This window comes from Desmodus rotundus, chromosome 10 (genome assembly GCF_022682495.2).
Source record: "Desmodus rotundus isolate HL8 chromosome 10, HLdesRot8A.1, whole genome shotgun sequence".
In the NCBI taxonomy this organism is placed as follows: Eukaryota; Metazoa; Chordata; class Mammalia; order Chiroptera; family Phyllostomidae; genus Desmodus; species Desmodus rotundus.
The window spans coordinates 109102758-109122223 of record NC_071396.1 but is presented as its reverse complement, the minus strand read 5'-3'; the positions used below and the strand labels follow the sequence as shown (position 1 = coordinate 109122223).

The following is a 19466-nucleotide window of genomic DNA, read 5'->3' as shown; positions in this document are numbered from 1 at the left end:
CCCACCCAGCCTAGGAAGTCCCTCACGTACGTAAAGACTGATAGTGAGCAAATCAAAGACTGTCAAATAAGTTTGAAAGCCAATCAGAAGGCTCTCTGCCCACTACCCACTCCTACCACCTCCATATGACTTCCAAAAATCCCACCCTAAGAGAAAGTCCCACCTAAATAGGATGCTGACCAATGAAAAACTGTCTTGAGACTTCCTCCTTTTACTGTATAAACTCACTGTTCTTTCAACTCCCGAATCTCTAGCCAAGAAATGCAGTAGCAACTGACTCCCTTACTGCTGATGTTCCCTGACTTAGGATGGTTTGACTTACAACTTTTTGATTATGACGCTGCAGAAGCAATGATCATTCTGTGGAACCCATACTGCGAATTGTGAATGTTGATCTTTTTCTGGGTGAGCAATGTACAACATGATACTGTCTCATGATGCTGGGTGGAAGGGTGAGTCCCACCTCCCAGTGGGCCACATGACCGCGAGGGTGACCACCCAATACTCTACAGCGTACTGCGTCGCCAGCATTTTGGGGGGTATTATGTTTTGTGTTTTATTATCCCAGTCTGTCTACAAAGCACCCCCACCTGTGTGTTCTGCTTCTGGTGAGAAGACGACGGGACTCGAGATCACTGCCCACCTGCGGGCTAATGCAAGTGTTCTAAGCACATTGAACACAGGCTAGGTGCAAGAAATGTGTTTTTGGCTTACAATATTTACAACTTAAATGGGCTTATTGGGGTATAGCCCTATTGTAAGCCGAGGAGCATCTGTATACTAAACCCTAAATAAACAGACTTGGATGAATTCTAAAAGTGTCCTTTAACCTTTCAGTAATCAACTACTGTCACCTGCATGGTTAGTTCAAATCAGTTGTTACAACTCTTCAGAAACAAATGCAGAGCCTGTGTTTGTTCCCCCAGCAACGCCACTGTGCTTGCTCGGCAGCCTGCTTTCAAAACAGGAGGGGATAAAGTCACAGCAGCCTGTGCAGAATGGCACGGGACCCACGCGGCCTCTTTGGGGGTATCTTGCCCGGGAAGGTCTGTAATGTGCACCCCAGGAGAAAACTGTTGAGAATTCCTGAGTATTCAGCTTTAGTTCTACATCAGCCTGTTGGTGAATGCTTTGCCCTGCACACAAGTCATGGCTGCGGGCTAAATACCTGGTGTGTGAAACAGTGGCCCGAACCATCAGGACTAAGCCACTCTGGCAGACACAATAAAAATTATGGCATCGGTCCATCCGTCTTCATTCAACCTCCGCCATCCCATCTGACCAGACTCCAATACTCATTCTTCACGATTAACTCAGGCCTTCTCTCATCGTGCCAAATCAAATTGATTACATTCTCCTTGAAACGCTCAGAGTCATAAGCCTTAGAAAGAAAGGAAGATAGGGGAGAAGAGAGGGAGGGAGATAAAGCCTTTTTATAGTCTTGCTGAGAATGGAGAGGAATACGACCAAAGATCCTCGCAAGGATACATCCTCTACATTTCAATTTGAAAGACGACAGTCTATTGGCAAATAACACCACTCTCTTTCTTTCTCTCTCACACCCATCCCATTGTTCAGCTTTTACCCAGAATTGTTGCCTTGCTTCACATGTACTTTCCCTCCAAATCTCCTAAGACGCGTAAGCTCAGTTCTGAATCAACAAAGGCTAAACAAAAGGGAGACCTAGCAACGTTATGCTCAGCCCAACCGTCCTTTCAGTCCTTTTGTGGAATAAGATTTGCTGTTGGTTTGAGGTTACAAAATCTGATAGGAGATACCGGCTTCGTAGAAGCAACACCTCTCAGACAGTCATTCAGAAGTGGCTGGGTTGTGAGCTCACGCGCGCGCTCGTCTTGTCTTTAGATCTCTGCACAAAGGGCCTAGGTGGGGCCCACTGAGGGTCCTGTGGGTGGGAAAGGTGACTTCTTTAAGTCTTTCCAACTTGAAAATTTAAACAAGGTTCCTAAGACAAAACCTAAATAGAGAAAAAGAAGGAATAGGGGGACATTTGGGGGGGGGAATGTTCAAATTGGTACCCCAGTTGCAAAGGCCGACCGTGGGTGAGTCTGCTGGAGTGGAATGCCTGTCACTCTCAGGTCCCAGAAGGCACTCGGACGGCGATGCGGCAGGGTTGTGCACACAGCGTTCCCTGCCTGTCTGAATGCACTGTTGACCTGCTGCCTGTGACGCCATCCAGAGTGTCCCTAGAGACCCAGCTGGACTGCCCGGCCAGGCATAGCGGAAAACGGGCCCCCTGCTGCTGACTCAGCCTTGAGCTCCAGTCGCCTGCAGGTCTAGCTGTGGCTGGAATGCTGGTTCCAAAAAGGAAGCCAGGATGCTCAGGCACTGTGGGGACACAGCGGTCCCAGGATGAATCTCAGGCCCCTCTGACAAGCCAATGACTTCTGCCCTCCAAAATGCACTTACCTCCCAAACAAACCTTCACTTCCTCACCAAAAATGGGATCCCATGTATAAACTATGCACAGAAAACTGGAAAACAAACCTCAATTCTGCTCAGAAGCATGCGTGGGAAGGTTACTATCGCTTCCCTGAAAAAGAAATAATGATAGATGCGCTTTTGCTAGCTCATCCCTTTTACTTACACTTACTATAGCAATAGACGTTGAAAGTGATGACAGGCAAATGAAGTGCAGACGCCATGCTTGGCCTGGGGGTGCCCGGTGCAGTGCACAGTGACAGTTGTTTAGGCGACACCGCCTCCCCATATCACCCTCATGCAGGAAGCCTCGATTTCTACAGCAGTGGCCTTGTGTCCAGCTACAATCCTACAGCCACCTGACTCTGGCTGGGGACATGGTTCGGGGCAACAAGGTGTATGTTCACTGGGTTTCTGGAAATGTTCCAAGTCCTGAGAGAGCCTTACCCTTTCTCTTTCTTTTTTTCTTGGTCCCTGGAATGCGGACATCATTGTTCGATGCTCAGCACTTACAAAGGATGTCGGAGCAGACAGGTAAAATGCTCCAGGCCCAAGGGCCACTGCACTGGACCGGAAGTGACCTCCTCCATCCTTTCTGAAGGAAAAAATGAACTTCTTATTTGTCTAACAGCATCAAAGTTTGTCACTTCCAGCTAGATCATTCCCAAGTACAGAGAGTGGATCAAGAAACCCCAGACTCGCCGAAATTCCTTGGCTTTTATTCATATCAAGTTGTTCCCCTTGTTTCTGATAAAGGGGTCACCTTCAGAAGATGGGCTGGTTGCCTTCACTGCCACAAGAGACCCCGTGAGGAAGAAGACAGGTTTGGGGTCCTGTTGTTTTGTGATAAAGTAAAACTAAAAGACAGTCACTTCATCGTCCTTCTCATCCAAGGGGAGCGACTGAATCCGGTGTCTTACTGGATACAACACAGGCAAAGAGAAGTGTCCAGGCCAGCGTGGCCAGCGTGGCCCTGTACAGCGCCGTGCAGGGGAAACCTCTCTAGCATCCGCACACAGCGTTGGCTGTATTGTGTACTGTCTGACTACACGGCGATGCCATGCGATTCTCCAACTACTTAGAGCAGACAAGGCACAAATTCCAACGTACAGGCACGGAAATCAGAGAGACACCGATTTTCAAAAAGAGCTCCGAAACCCTGGCCGGTGTGTCTCGGTTGGTCAGAGCATCTTCCCATAACAGAAAGGCTGCAGGTTTGATCCCCAGTCCAGACAGGTACAGCAGGCAACCACTCAATGCTTCTCTCTCGCATCAATGTTCCTCTCTCTCCCTTCCTCTCTCTCTTTGAAAGCAATGAAAAAATGTCTTCAGGTGAGGATTAAAGGAAAAAAAAAAAAACACAGCTCCATGGATTTCAGGTGAATCCCAGCTATCAGAGGACCTACAGGAATGTGTTTTGGACAAAGAAGCTTCCAGTCCAGGCACCTTCGGTCATTCAGCGCCTAGAAATCAAAGGGCTGACCCCCAGTTCCCAGCACCAGAACCGCTACCGACAACCGCTCACTTTATGCACAGAATCTGTAGGGTCGATGGTGGCCTGCCCCCCACCCTGGGCCCTTGGGGCAAACAGGTTGAGGCCAGTGGAATATTTTCTGCTCGGTTCCTCAGTTGGCAGTTGTGGGGTGCTCTACAGGGAAAACTTCAAAACAAGTTAAATCGACCTGTCCATACACTCATGTAGAGGAGCCCATTACTTTTCAAAACCAGCGGAACAGAGGCAGAGCCCCGCTCTTCCATCCTCCTCTTCAGGGGCTGGGGGGAGACATCAGCTGTCCTGATGGATGGGGACCTCTGTCGGAGTCCATGCCCGAGGCTGTGGGGGTGGTCTGTTTGCAGTGTTTGTTGGGAGCCTGGCAGCAGGGAAAGGGGGAAAGGAAGCAGGTTACTTGTGACAACCACTTTGGTCTGGGAAGCCTCCTCCTTCTCAACCACTTAGCTCTTGTGCAGACGTGGAAAAAGCAAGGTGCTCCCTCTTCCTGCCACCCTGGTGGCTCCAAGAGGCCACAAGACCCCCTTCTACCCTGGTGGATGAAAGGTGGAAGGACTTCTGAGAAAGATGTGTGTTCCTGGATAAAAGTGGAAGGCAGGTTCTTTTCCCTTGCTTGCTTGACAGCTTCCACACTTGGACAAGTCTTCCACACTGTGTAAGACCTGCTGTCTACAGGTGTGGACACCCTTTGGCAACCAGGAAGCATCAAAATGAAAGACAAGACCTAAACATGCTTCCAATGTCGGAGAGGAAGGAAAGGAAGAGCATGGGGGGCCCCCCATGATGTCATCACCAGCCAATCTGGAAGCACCTACCTCTGAATGTCTTACTAAGTTGACAGTAAGTGTCCTTTCTCAACAGGTAGACTGTTCCTCCCAGCTCTAGGATTCTGCCTGTGACCAAAGAACATATTCCGACTCAGATTAAGCATGGGGACCCACAACATGATAGGGGTTCTAAAACACAGGACGAAAGTAACTCAAGAACAATGCAACAGTAACAGCCAAATCTGTGAATAACCCGTCCAAACCAGCTCATTAATTCATGGGAATATTTACCTGCAGAGTAAGAACCTGGAACAAGTCCAGGGTTCCCAGCCTCCAGGTCTCTTTAGAATAAATGCCCGATTTCACTGGAAGGAATTTCAAAACACCTTACTCGTTGAGAAAGTGCTTACTCAACCTACAGACACAGCGACAAAGACCCCGGGATTCATGAGCATCGTTCTTCGTGTTTACAGAGCAAACACCTCCAGAGAGATGGATCGCTCTATTTTGTTTTAATAATAATTCATCCTTGCAATATCCTGGTGGGGAGCAGGAGGGATCAAGATCTTTGCTGCCATTTCAGTGAGGGAAAGACACAAAGAACATGAAGTTCAATGATTACCTTTAAACCACAGTCAAAAAGGAACCCCACGGAGAGGCAGCCAGTAAGCCAGCGGACATTAGAGTCCAGATATCTTGGTTCCCAGTCTATGCTTGGTCCCTGGGTCACCTTCCTGAAGACACACAGATGATGCAGATGGGTCACTCGGCTCCTTGCACCTCCCAGAAACTAAGCTAGGATGCAGAGAGAACACAGACCCAAAGGCCCAGCCCACTCAAATCATTGTCATACAGGTGCCGTAGTTATCTTTTCACTCCTAAACATTTGGAATAAAAAAAAAAAACCAGAAAAGGAGAAAAATTTAAGGCGAGCACCAACACAAAAGAATACACAAGAATACTTAAACGTCGGAGAGATTTTTCAAATACTGCCTACAAAGTTAGCAAAAACAGCGTAACTATGAGTAGCAGAGAGGGAAGAAATAGTTTAGAAATGTAAGTATTATTTGTGTTAACTGAGGTTAAGTCAACATTTTACTTTCATTTGTTAATAAAGCATCCTGCAACTCCTTCAGAACAATGTGAGGGGGCTTGAAATAAAGTCTGCGAGACCACAGAGCAGTTAGAACAAAAAGCAAGCTGCCCAGGAGCGAACCTTGCCCTGCCTAACACGGGACCCGTGACTCACCCTCGCATGCCTCTGGCTCACTGACCAAGTCCTCCGTGGGAGCAAGGGCAGCGCCAGCTGCCAAGGGCTCTTACCTGCCGAACATTCGTCTTCCTGAGGGAGCTCAGAGAATGCCACGCAGGATAAATGCCTGGCTGTTAAACAGATGTGAGGGAAGGGCAGAAGGGCTGTTGAGATTTGAGTGAGGGTGGAGTGAAGGGTGGCGTAGGTGGCATCTGTGGCAATGGGGTAGAAGAGAAGGACAGCCGTGCAGGGGGAAGTCAGCCAGTTAACCAGAGTCCAGCACAAGCAGGCCCCCCCCCCCCGCAGATCCACTTTAGAAAAGAACAGACATGGTACTTCAGGACCTGGGTAACTGGTCCCTTAAACAGTCCAGGCCTGCATATTTTAGAACATTTTTCAGGCACTTAACTTCTGGCCTTTCGTATTCTTGACCTAATTTGAAGACTGCTGTTCTGAAGCATCAACTCCCCCCAGGAGTGTGGGACCCAAGGGGCAGGGAGACAGAAGCACGCTGGCCTCCTCACCCTCCCTCTCATCTTCACTTGTCATCCTCAGGACCAGAAACCAGACACGTTAGCTACTTCTTTGTTCTGTCCCACATCCTCCCTGCCTCCTGGAGAACAGAGGCCAGCATGGTTGAATGGCCTCTTCGTGATTCTGATGTTCGATAACCTAAATCTCTCTAGTTTAACATACTCAAATGTAAATATCAATGATGACAATTTTCCTTTCTTTTTAAATTTATACTGGAAACTTGGATGGTCCCCTTTACAATATATGAAGAATTTAAGATATATAAATTTTTAAAAAGACCTATGACTTTTAAGGATTTAGGAAAAGGAAGAAAAGACTTCTAATCACCCAAATCTTTACTGTGAACAAGGTTGGCGATGTGCCTACTAATGAAAGTTATTATTAATTTTAGTAATACTTAAAGAAAGTAACCAAGGCCTAGACGCTAGCTATTGTGGCAGTGTTACAATCTCAGTTGTCAGCATTTTATCATCTTTGTGGAGACCCAACAGCTGTACGTGAACAGTTAAGCAGTCTGATTAGTTGTTACAATGAGCTATAAACGTACAACAATCAACTCCGCATCGTGAAAGACCTAGGCAATCACAGTTTGCGCCAGAACCATATCCTATAATCTGTTCAGATGAAAAATGAAATTCACTAAGCTGTAAGTTTTTAAGGCATGCAATTGAAGAATCACGCCAAAATGCAAACAGATACCATAATATATATTCAACCTCTGGGCATGAGCATACTCCTGTCTACAAGTTACAAACAGAAACAAACATTATGACATTGAAATTGAATTTTTACCCTAAGGCTACCATGGAAGTGAAATCTGAAAAAAAATTAGTGCATGTGTTTCCTTTACTCTGGGCTTTACTTGCGTTTTGAGTGACTTGAACGTTTAGACTTGCTTTTTAACTTCCTCTGAAAACAATAGAAATCTATTCCCACCCTGTTATGCCTTACTACACAGCTCCAGTAGAGAAGTTCTTTCAACTGAAACAGTTTCACAAGGTTAAAATCCAAGACTGTATCAATCAATAAAGTTTAGCACTTACTAGTTGATAGATGTTACATATTTCAAGTACTTAGATGAACTCTTTCATGCCCTGGAGCTAATCAATAACTCAAATTAATTAAATTATTAATTTACTTAGTTTACATTTATTCTTCTTCTCACACAGCAAACACAGATGGCTTAAAAAACCACGAATGAGTAGAAACCATATAAATGTGTAGTTCTTTCAGTATATAAAGCAGAATGGAAACAAAAATCAGTAGCATCTTATGCAAATAGCTCTAAAAACTCAAGTAGACAGATTTCCTTTTCTACAATAGTTGGCATTGGCTGAAGTTCTAGATTCCACCAATTGTCCTTAAATTCTTAACAGTGAAAAACTACTTCCTCAGAAGTAGGAAAAAAAATTAAGTCACTTTTTAAAGCAACCAAAACCAACCACCAACCATCATCACTGAGGAAATAAGGAGTCAGGGTTTGAGTGAGGCCCCAAAGGCAGAAATACAAACTCCCATCCACCACACCTCAGCTGTACTTTCCAACAGAAGGCTCCCCGAATTACGTGGTGTCTAACAAGTGAGTTACAGTCCTACGGAAGTTTGGTTCCCCCAGGCTGCTGCGTCCTGGAGAGGCACTCTCACAGGAATACGAGGCCACAGCCCAGGTAAAGGGGGACTCCAACTCAGAAAGTGACCGAAGTCAGGAAAGACCATTTGGCGAATTATTTAGGGACATGCAAGCACACTGTGTGCACGTTTTGAGAGCTCCGAGGTCGCTGCAGAACAAAGTATTGATTTCTACGTTTGCCTTGTGCACTGCCATCTTTTTTCCCATGAAAGCTGCTTCACGTGGAAAGCTGTCCAGAAAAACAGGACTGGACCAAAGGAGGCACAGTTTGTCGATTCTACCCTGTAATGGAAGAGCTCCGGCCACTTACACGCCCTTTCCCTTTAGTTTGTTCACATGCGCAGCCCAGATGAAATACTGTGGAACTGGATCTCTACCCCGAAGAAATCAGGCCCTGTTTCTGCAAAGGGAATTTTGTGAGATTCTGCAAGGCCAGGCATACGTGCGATGCAGAATTATAAAAACGCTGTTTCTGGAAAGAAAAACAGGCTGGGTTAGAGTTGAAAGACTCCTGGGGTGGGGTGGCCAGGGCAGAGTGGAAGAAATTACTTACAGGACGTTTTCCATCCAGAGCAGATTCACTTTGACAACAAAAGGGGGAAAGTTCTCTGAGTCGTGCATTGGGGATGTCTGGAACTTTTAAACAACCAAAACACTATCACCGAGTCATACACAGTATCAGAAATACCCGTACAACTAAGATTTAACTTAATGGGGCAAAACATGTAAGTTCTGTCCGTTAGGCATACAGAGTTTTTAACCTTATTATAATTAAGGTTGTCTCTTTAAATAATTCAATAAGAGAAAGACTTTTATTTCCCTCGTGGGTCGAAGGAACACTCAATATCTGACACTTTTCTATAAAGTACAGCAGAACCTGAACACCACGGCAGACAATCTCCTTAGCGGAAAAAGATGGAAATGGGAGTTTTATGTCAAGGGAATCTTGTGTCTAGTCTGCAATTCACTTATCTAAAAATTATTAGCTATTGAAAGACTGTCAACCAGAGTGATTCTTAATTCAGGTACCCTTGAATTTTTAAAAATGTTTCCGTTCAGGCAATATCTATTAAAATTAAAATGTAGTCAAACCAGTAATAAAAGTCAGATACCTCCCCTCTCAGCTCCTCACCCTGATGCTTCTTAAAAACCATGGACTTTTAAAATTAAGAATTCCCAACATTGTGTTCATTTTTCTTCTCACTTTACATTATCCCTTGTCCCAATTAGTAAAGGCTTTATTCTGCCCTGACAGTGTGTCTCAGTGGGTTGGAGCATCGTCCCACAAAGCAAAAGGTGGCCGGTTTGACTCCTGGTCAGGGCACGTGCCTGGGCTGTGGGTTCAGTCCACAGCTGGGGCACGAACGAGAGGCAACCAATAGATGTTTCTCTCACACTGATGTTTCCCTTCCTTTCTCCCCCTCCCATCCTCTCTCTCTAAAACCAATCAATCAAAAAAGTCTTTATTCTGACATGATTTTTACATTGTCTTTGATCTCTATCAAAACTCTATGTGCACTGATGTAACCCACAGACCAGCCTTTTACACAGTTCTTGAGGCCTGACCATTCTCTCCCCGTAATTTCGTGCTTCGGCACCACCCACAGCAGGCAGATTAAATACGACATGAAAATCAAAGTCAATACTGCCGATTGAGACGGCCTCTGGAACATGAAAATGTGATGCTATTTGGGTTCCTCAAAATTCGTGACATTTCCAAACAAGGTCACTTAAAAATGTATCTTTGAATTAGCTAGGATTTTTTTAAACAAGATTTGCTAAGAAGTAACAGCACAACAAAATCTTAAAGTGAACTTTTAACCCAATGCGGAGTTCGACAACTTTAAAAACCTATCATTAAAGTTAGTGGATATGAGAAATTGTCATTAGCTATGGATTTCTAAATAACTTCTACACAACGCACTTGGATAACTTGGTTCTCTGAAATACTATTAATAAGACACATGCTTTTTTAAATGTCACAATTCAAACATTTTTTATTACTGTGTTGATTTTAATTATTCTGTTTAAATGTTTTGCCAGCTCATTCCAGCCTTGGCATTGAAGACTTCAAGTACTAGCAATACCGGGGGATCCCTAATTTGATGTCCCCCATGAATGACACTATTTCACTTCCCCCTTTTTACTAAAATTTGCTGCTCCCTACTGTCCCGTCTCTGCCTCATTTATGGCACATCCAGAAATTATCTAATTAACCCTATACTAATTAAAATCTGCACCTAGGTATTAAACAGACTACAAGACAGATCTTGGGAACGAAATTTTTATTTACACACTGTATCTAGAAGCAGATACATAAATTCTTATACAATTTCCAAAAAATGTGCAAGAAATTACTATAATTTGTGTACAAACCAAAACACGTAGTAAAATCAATGGACTTTGGATAATTCATTCTATGGTGTTCTCGGTACAAACGGCACACACCTGATTGGAAACACACAGAAAAGTGTAAACTACAGCAATCCGATTGCAAGGATTAATTTCATGGCACTCCAACGACTATAAAATTTCTTTAATCCAACATGTGTACTTATTACAAAAATCTGTAAGAATGTTTCATCATCTCTGGATGGGCTGTTTGGGTCACTTTTCAGAAACAGCAACTACACATCCACCATGCTGTGACTGATTAATTAAAAATGCTTATAAAAAACTTTTGCAGGATTAAAAAACTATTCGAAGAAACCAAATTTCTGATTACTAATGTACCCATACTTTGTTTTAGAATTTTAAGTTATTCATGGAACTGGTCATTGTTCCCTATTAGTTTTCAACAAAACTGTCTATTGCTGGTAGCGATTTCAATTTCAAATTGAGACTTCACATTCAATGAAAATTCACAATAATTGAAAATGTATTATTGGAATCACTCAAAGCAAATCCCTTTCGCATTCGATGTGAAATGTACAATGATTAAGACCGGCATTTCTGAAAGCACTGTTGAGAAAGATATTTAGACTTCGGCACTAGCAGAGACTTTGCATACAACCTCTATTGAAGATACTAGTAACTTTTAACCTGTTTCACTAATACTGGCTCAGAAAGGACAATGTATTGGTTTTATTTCCTATGTGCCAATGATCTAGGCTTTGGCACACACTTTTCTTCAATAGCAAGATGGTTGCCCTGTGTGGCTGGTTTCCTTAAAGACTATTTTTAGCTCTACAATCATTTCCTGTGATATAAATTTTTGACCTCCTAAATCTTCAGATTATTGCACCAAGTAGAAAGAGAACCGTTTTTCTTGGAAAAAGAAGAGTGAGATTATTTTTCAAGTACTTTCTATGCTTTTTTTTTTTTTTAAGTAAAACTGCATAATAGTGTCCTAGTAAGCCTGGAAATAGCTTCTGGCCTCTATCATGTCTTGTGATGAACTATCTGATAAAAACAACTCCGATTCACTTATTATGGCAAAAGGATACAGCTTTCCTGTTTTCTTCTTCATGCCTGCAGCTCAGACTTTTAAAAATCACTGAGTGCTTGTCCCCATGTCATCTATGCTGCCACTCAATGTAACCCAGAAATTCATCCAAATTGTCTCTAGACCCCGATCATTTCTCTCTTTTCCCCCTGTCCATTTTTTACCGGACTGTTTGGGATCTTATAAAGTCAACCTTTCATATCGTGTTGTGTTGCCTACTTCAAATGGTTCTCTCCAGGCACTGACAGAAAATATTGCAATACTTCTTTCATTGTAATTTCTTGGCAAATCCATTTATTTTTATCAACACAGTATCAGACCCCATTTTACTTTATATTACGAATATACAAAAGCACACAGAATTGGCTTTCTAAATTAGAATAGTATCAAGACTCGCCCTCCATAAAAACACAAAATACACTTTTTAAAACATTCAAATGAAAATCAGAATAATCTGAACTCGAAACTAAATGGCTAGATCTTATGTCCCACAGAGGAAGACGTGGGGAACGGCTGGGCCCACATGCTAAGACGGGGTCCTGGGCAGAGTCGGAAGGCCTCTGTGCAGAACGGCCTCACAAGGAGCACACGGACATGCTTCTACAGACGTGAGAAGCCACTGCAACACCTAGTATTAAAACACAGGGACTCCGTGACAATACCTGCCATCTAACAACGACACACAGGGACTTTTAATTCACCCTAGATATACTTTAAATTGTTTAAAAATAAATAGTTTTGCAAAAAAATAGTTTAAATGTCTTGCATTAATTTGATACGTTTACAACTCTGTAATAGTTCTCAATCCAAATAGCTTATAGTGAACACTTAAAATTATATTATTACAGTATACTCAATATTCCATCGTATTAGGTGAACACATCAGAAAGTGAGTCTTTGCAACAAGGTACAGTTTACATTCCACTACAATTAAGTACCTTTTCCCCTTTAAGTCAAAATACCATAACAAGATTATCATGGTACTGTGGCTTTTCTTGTTAACTCTCCGTTCTGACCCTAAAAAGCAAACAGAGAAAAAATGGGGGTACTGCTATATCTGAATGACAAAGCTGTCAAGTTTGACCTACGATGTTTGCTGTTGTTCTTCAGCGGGGCTAAGACCGAGGAGAACTGGGTGACAAAGGACGAAATATCTTAATTACATGTGTCATCTGAGATGGGAACATTTCCTGGATGGGGCAATCCCAAAATATGGCACTAAGGAACCATACAGTGAGTAAACACTACATTTCAAAATAACTACAAAGTATGGGGGATATCACGCCCCCCCCACTCAAAACAACTGAATCAAAGGGATAAAAGAGGTACCAATGCCAACTTCTCTAAGACTAAAAAAGCGACCAATAGGAAACCGGTACTAAAACGGCACTCTCTATGGTAGGCAACGAGGCCACCATATTATCTGAGATGGTTTCAGTTTCTTGTGTGGTGTTCCATAATTTCCACAATTTCTCAACTACAGTCACTGGGCTTGTTTGTCTTCTCGGTGGGATGAAGGGTCAAATCTAACACATTTTAATAGTAACTGCATAAAGAAAAGTCTAATTCAAATCAATTTAAATTCATTCCAATTGATCCGAATTAAGTATTCATTCAGATCAATTGAAAACTTAATATAAAACTTGAATGTTCCAACAGAATCTAGTCCATTTACGAAAACCAGTTCTACATCAATTTCACCCAAGAAAACGTTGACGAAGCTAAAGAAACCACAGACAAAACATTTTAGCAAAGGAAACTAGAGATAACACAAAAAATAGCTATCACAGGAAACTATGACCATCTAGTGTTAATTATTTCTGGTTTGATATGGTCCAGGTCTTTACATGTTACGACAATTTGTACCAGAGCTTGAAGACGGAAAAGGCAACAATTTCTAAACTGGTGGTACATATTTCTTTATGCTTTTTTCATGTAAGGCCATTTATTAAAATAGACGAACCACAAGACAAAAATGAAGGCAACAGAAAAATCCAAATTTTCACAACCAATGTAAAAAAGAAAAGAAAAAGAGAACCCAGCACAACCTTACAAATAATTTAGAAACAAGTGTCACAAAAGATAATGCTGCAGGTCCGCGTTCCCGTACCCAAGACTCCATCATTCCTAATTTTCAACAGATCCTTCTCAAGTATGAGATGAAAAGATCATTTTCAGTGTATGCGAAAATTCTGTGTTTTATCACATGGGTATGTTCACTCAACACTCTCTTTGCAAATGGGCCATTTAAAGAGACTAACAATTTTCATTCTCTAGGTTTCATTCAACTTTACTTAGGGGTGAATACACACGAAATGTGCTTCTAATGCATAAAAATCACAGTGGATAGCAGCAAAGGACCGGGTGGGGGTAGGACAATCTGATCGTTCACATTGTGGTTATTCCGCACGTGGGTGAGAGAGAACTCATACTTCTAACCCTTCAAGCCTTCTCTTTTTAAAGAACCAAAACAAACCCAAGACACCTTGCCAACACTTCCCCACCGGAAAACAAACGGATTACTCTTTTACATACATAAAACTGAAATAAGTATGGCAGCAAAGATTCTGATAGCGATGAACGTCTGTAAACTGTATTTCAATTTCTTTTTCTTCCTCCCAAAGTGCAGGACGCAGGGCCCCCCTAACTTCAGTAGTGCTTCTCCTGCAAATAGTCCTTCATTTTGTTTGGCAAAGGCAGTTTCTGAATTAGGTCTATCCTGGTATACTGACGGATGACAAAGCGACACAGGTACTGCAGAGAGCGCACCTGCATGAACCGGGACACCGGATTGGTCAGTCTGACTGGGTACGTTGCAGACCCAGGCAGCCGAGACCGCGAGTAACAGAAAGCTCCGTTTTCAGAGTCCCTGATGGAATGCTCGATAAGATCCACGATGGACGTGTGTCCTTCCACGTCCGGCTGCTCATAGAAGCTAAACCTACCGTTGGAGTGTTCGATTCTCGTGTGCAGGGTTTTGCCGTGGGAGCGAAAGCTCAAGCTGAGAAGGTAACGGTCGTCGGAACTGTCCCGAACAAGGAAAGAACCGTCGGGCACGTTGGCGAGCTTCCCTTCGGCCTCCCAGCGTGTGATCGGTCCCCAGTACCATCCTTGTTTGGCAAGTTTTTTCAGCTCCTCGGTAAGGCTGGTCACCACCATGGGCCCACTACTCTGCACTGAGTCGTAAACTCTGGCCACCCCAGGGGCGGAGTTGGGGTCAAAATTCAAATGACAGCGCACACTTTCTGCCACGTGGGCGTCCGTGCCTGTGAGCCCGCTGAAGTTCCTTTGGATTGGATTCGTCTGCATAGGAGGTAGCAACGGTGAGAGTGGGGGGCCATCGTCGTGACCCGCTCTGGGGCTCTGCAGCACGACCCCCGTGGTGCCGATGAGCAAGCCGTTCCCCGATGGATCCACGAAGATCTCAGGGGCCACCACAAGCTCCTGGTCCCCCTGATGCTCGTCCTCGGGGAAGGAGCCCCGGCCGCCCGGGGCAGGGACCGCGGAGACCTCCATGGGAGAAGACCCGTCCAGACAATAGCCGCGTGGCCCCTCTAAAGGGAACATCCCCTCCTCTAAAGGCACAGTATACTGAATGTAGTCCTGAGGCATAAGTCCGATGACGACAGGCACATGCTCGTCGAGGTGAAGGTGCAGGTCCCCGTGGGGGGACTCCGAACTCTTCAAGGAGTTCCTCTGCTCCTGGCACACGGGGTCCGGCGGCAGGTCGTGAAACTCCTTGCGGACGCCGTTCAGCGCTGGGCTCGGGCTGGACGAGTGGACCAAGGCTTTGACCCTCACCTCCATTTTGATGCACGTCTCCTCCGAGTTGGTGGGCCGCAGGGGCCACGGCGTGGGGCTGTAGTGGTGGTTGCGGAGGGACGTGGACCGGATGGGCCTTTGGGCTCGCACGTCTTTGAAGACAATGGGTGCTGAGGAGGAGGAGAAGGTGTCGTCGTCAGCCGCACTGCCAGAGGGCGCGCCGCCCTTGCCCTTCTGCTTCTGCTTCGCAGACAGCCGCCTCTTCAACGTCCCCATCAGGCTTTCGCTTTTGGATCGATTCTTGCCCCCTTTGTCGTCGTCCCCGTGGAGGTCGCAGCTGGCCATGTCTTTCCCGTAGCAGCTGCCGAACAAGGAGTCTTCTTTTCCAAAATCACTGGTGAGGGATGGCGGCTGTACTACCATAAAATCCGTGTCTTCTTTACTTTTATTCAAATTGAAAGATTTCCGGAAGGTTTTGAGACTGATTTTCTTCATTATGACAAAGGACCTAATCCGAGGGGATCAATTTCTCTCCGGAATGTTCTCCTCAAACATCTGACAGGCTGCATGCAACAATGCATCTGTGTATTTTTCCAGCTTTATGTATCCTTTGGAGCCATTTTCTAAAAAATAAAAAAAAATTAAAAAAACTGTTGAAAGAGGTCACATCAGAAAAATTTTCACAAAACTTTTATTTTACTCAGTTTCAATCTGTTAGCCTTTGAACAAGGACACCAGAGTGGGTGCATCAGAAGCTGGGCCCCTTAGGACGGGGATTTTCTTCCATTTTGCCCAGCACGGCAGGTAGGTCAGCACCTACTATGCAATCAGCACTTGACAAATATTTCCCAATGCTTAAGGATCAAACCCTCGTCTGCCTCCTTCTCCTGAAGGACGGGCCAGAGTTCTCGTCTCTCCAAATGCTCCTCTTTGGCACCAACTCACGCAGGGCCTGGCCGCCAGCCCGTGTGCCGTGGGCGGCAAACACTCTGGGGTGGAGGCACCACACTGAACTGGGAGATTAACGAACCTAGTGGACTCCTCTACAACTTACACACATTTTTAAAAACTTAAACCTCTGTGAAAATGAAGGAAGAAAAAGCATCCCACAATCTGTGATAAATTCTCTGGGAAAAGCCCAGCAATGCCCCTCCCTCCCTGCGAGGTCCACTCACCTTTGCCCCTGCGCCTCACCTCCACACGCCCGCAGGGCTGGGTGTGCCCAGAGGAGAGCGGTTTGGAAGAAGGTCACAGAGCCTGGTTCCAGAACTATTATGTCCTCCTCCTCTTCTTTTTTATTTTGCAATTTCCAAAGGCAAATTTTTACTTCTGTATCCAGAAATACAACTTCTAAACTTTTTTTTTGTACCCTGTTCCATCATTGAAATGACACGATTTTGATTCTGTAAAGACTTTCTGGAAGTCACATCACAGGGAAAATGCTGGCCTCCTAAATCATACTAACTTTATTAACAGATCCTGGGAATCGTTCTGCTGAAACAACACATTTCATGTTCTCGGGGGCCATGCTCTGCAGTTTGTGTGGCTATTGAACTACAAGGGTCATAACAAGATGCTTAGTTCGAACTTGAGCAAATGCTAACACTAGTAAGAGTGAAATTCTGACCTCACCACCCCACAGATCGGCACCACTCAGTTCTGTGGTAAAAGACTATACAGCTCTAACCTGGATGACATTCACGAATTCACTACGCAGTCACCAAACCTACCACATACCCAGCAGCGTGTGGGGAGATGCAGATGAACACAGGGTGTATGGCCTCATAATCCAGCGGGGAAGAGACCGATCAGTGGATAGAGTCTAACACAAACTCATCAGCAACACAGTGATGAACACACAGTAGGAGTTGAACGGAGAGAGACTTTACCAACGTTTACTTAGTTATAAATCGGATTTGCTTACTAGGTGGACAGAATCCACATGAAATCATTTATAGTAAAAACCGCTCAGATCGGACAACCTACTAGGGGATCAGCCATATCATCTCTATAAAGGAAGAAACAAGCTAAAAAAGTCTTACTGTTATGTCCTATGGCTTTGAGCAAGTTGTGAAAATTAAAATAATCTCCACGTTTAGAACACCCAGTTACTTTTAGCATTACTGTATGTTAGATGAACTCACTGTCCCAAGTACCACTATCGTCTACTCGAGCATAAACCTGTAACATTTAAATCACTAACATATATTATTTGTCGGACAACAATATGGCCTTTCATAACTGACGGCGATTTCTACTTTTGCCTCCTGGCTGCACCCTGACCTGCTGCAAGACAGGGTGCTGGTGAAGCCACGGGTGGGTCTCCGAGTCTCTGTGAACCCCAAGAACTTACAGACCCAACAGCTTGCCTGTGCTCTTTCCTCCAGCCGTCACCACCATCACATCCTCCAGGAGACTGGACCCACAGAAAGGTCTGTCCTCAGAGAAAACGTAGTAAGTGGCAGGAAGAATGCAGCCGGGTGGTAGCACAGCCCCACAGCCCTGCCGTCACACCACCGTTTCCTGGGAGAAGCCGTCTGGGCAGCACAGACAAAACAAGTGAACCAAGGAGGACATGACAATCAGTCACGGTGACAGAGACCACAAAGGAGAAGGTCATTGGCGACTACTGGGGTTCTTACTCTAGATTCCACACACACCTGAGGGCCCCCCAGACCCCTCAGAGGAGCCGGTGTTCATGCCAATGCCAGAATGATGAGAAGGAGCGAGTCACACAAAGGGAAGACTGGAGTGGATGGAACAACTCTTTAGATCAGGGGTGTCAAACTCATTTACCCCAGGGGCCACATCAGCCTCGAGGCTGCCTTCAAAGGGCCGAATGTAATTCTAGGACTGTGTAAACGTAACTGCTCCTTAACTAGGGGCAAGGAGCTCGGTGCTGCCACCGGGTAGAAACAAGGTGCTGGGCCGGATAAAACAAGGTGGGGGGCCGGATCCAGCCCGCAGGCCATGTGTTTGCCACCTGTGCTCTAGATTAAGGGAAGGGCAGGTACCAAGGACCTGAGAGGGGACCAGCAGATGCAAACGCTGAGAAGCCCGATGTACCTGAAGCCTGGCACACGAATGAGGGGCACATGAGGGGCCAAGTTCAAAGTATTCGGGTCTGAGTCTAAGTGCAATGAGAAGAATTAAAAGGCTTCAGATATCAATATGGTCTAGTTTATATGCATACTTCCCAGTTTTTGAGCCCACACAGCATCCTCTTCGATGCACACACCCCAGCCTACCAGGAAAGCAACTCTGATGACAAGGAAAAAACAAAACAAAGTAGAACAGCCCAAAGGTCTCAAACTGACTAATTTTTAAAAGGACTAACAGTATAATAAAATATAAGATGTTAAAACAATCACTTGTAGCTCTAGGAGAACCATTTGTAGCTCTAGGAGAGTACTATCCACTTTTCCCTAGTAGGCCACAAGCCTCTTAAATTTTCCTGACAATGGTTTGATTTAAAGAGTTCAAGTTCAACATAGAAGCTTTGGTAAGTCTCAAACCTGAGTCAACTGCAATGAAAGTTTTATTCACATCTAATTTCTATTTCAAGAAATTCTTCATAATGCCTCCGTTTTGTGATTTAATGTTGGTGACACTGAGGAACATTCAATTAGAATTATTAATTGGCTGAAACTTGACACCTGACGGTCTTAGCTGCAGACACTGCTGGGTCCACCGGTTCAGGTTCACGGGTACTCGTGATGACGTCAGAAACATGCGTGTCGAGGTGTAGACAGCGCTGATACAGCAGGAGTATGGACAGACCCATCTCGGGTTGGGTGGAAGACACTGGGCACCACACACATGGTGAGTCCGGGCTCTAGGATCCGCAAGCTGGTACGAGTGGACAAGGACAGAAGATGCAGACCCAGCCCGGGGTGTGGAAGGCGGGCGTGGGTGTGGAAGGCCGCCCAAGAGGAGGCAACAGCCTAATCTCCTGCCCACACAAACTCGGGTCTGCGCCAAATCCAACAGGCAAACTTCAGGAAGGGTAAATCCCAAGACAACGCTCCCTTTCACTCAGTACAAACCTAAGTCTTTATGGGGTCTGCAAGCAGGCACAGGGCTGCGGGGCCCCACATGAGGTGACGCCCCCATCCTCACTCCACTGT

At 44.9% G+C, this 19466-nt stretch overlaps 1 protein-coding gene across 8 annotated transcripts in view; it reads right to left on the bottom strand.

Moving 5' to 3' along the window:
* Positions 1-19466, bottom strand: part of SOCS6 (suppressor of cytokine signaling 6) — a 46774-nt gene that overhangs the window by 9231 nt on the left and 18077 nt on the right. For 7 of the 8 annotated variants that reach the window (XM_053912676.2, XM_053912675.2, XM_053912677.2 and 4 more), the window contains one exon: positions 10403-15962. The exons of the other annotated variant lie outside the window; for it this stretch is intronic. In XM_053912676.2, the coding sequence (XP_053768651.1) occupies positions 14227-15834 (1608 nt within the window). In that variant the 5' untranslated portion in view covers positions 15835-15962 and the 3' untranslated portion in view covers positions 10403-14226. Of the gene's footprint in view, positions 1-10402; positions 15963-19466 lie in introns of those variants that run through there. 8 annotated transcript variants of the gene reach the window in all.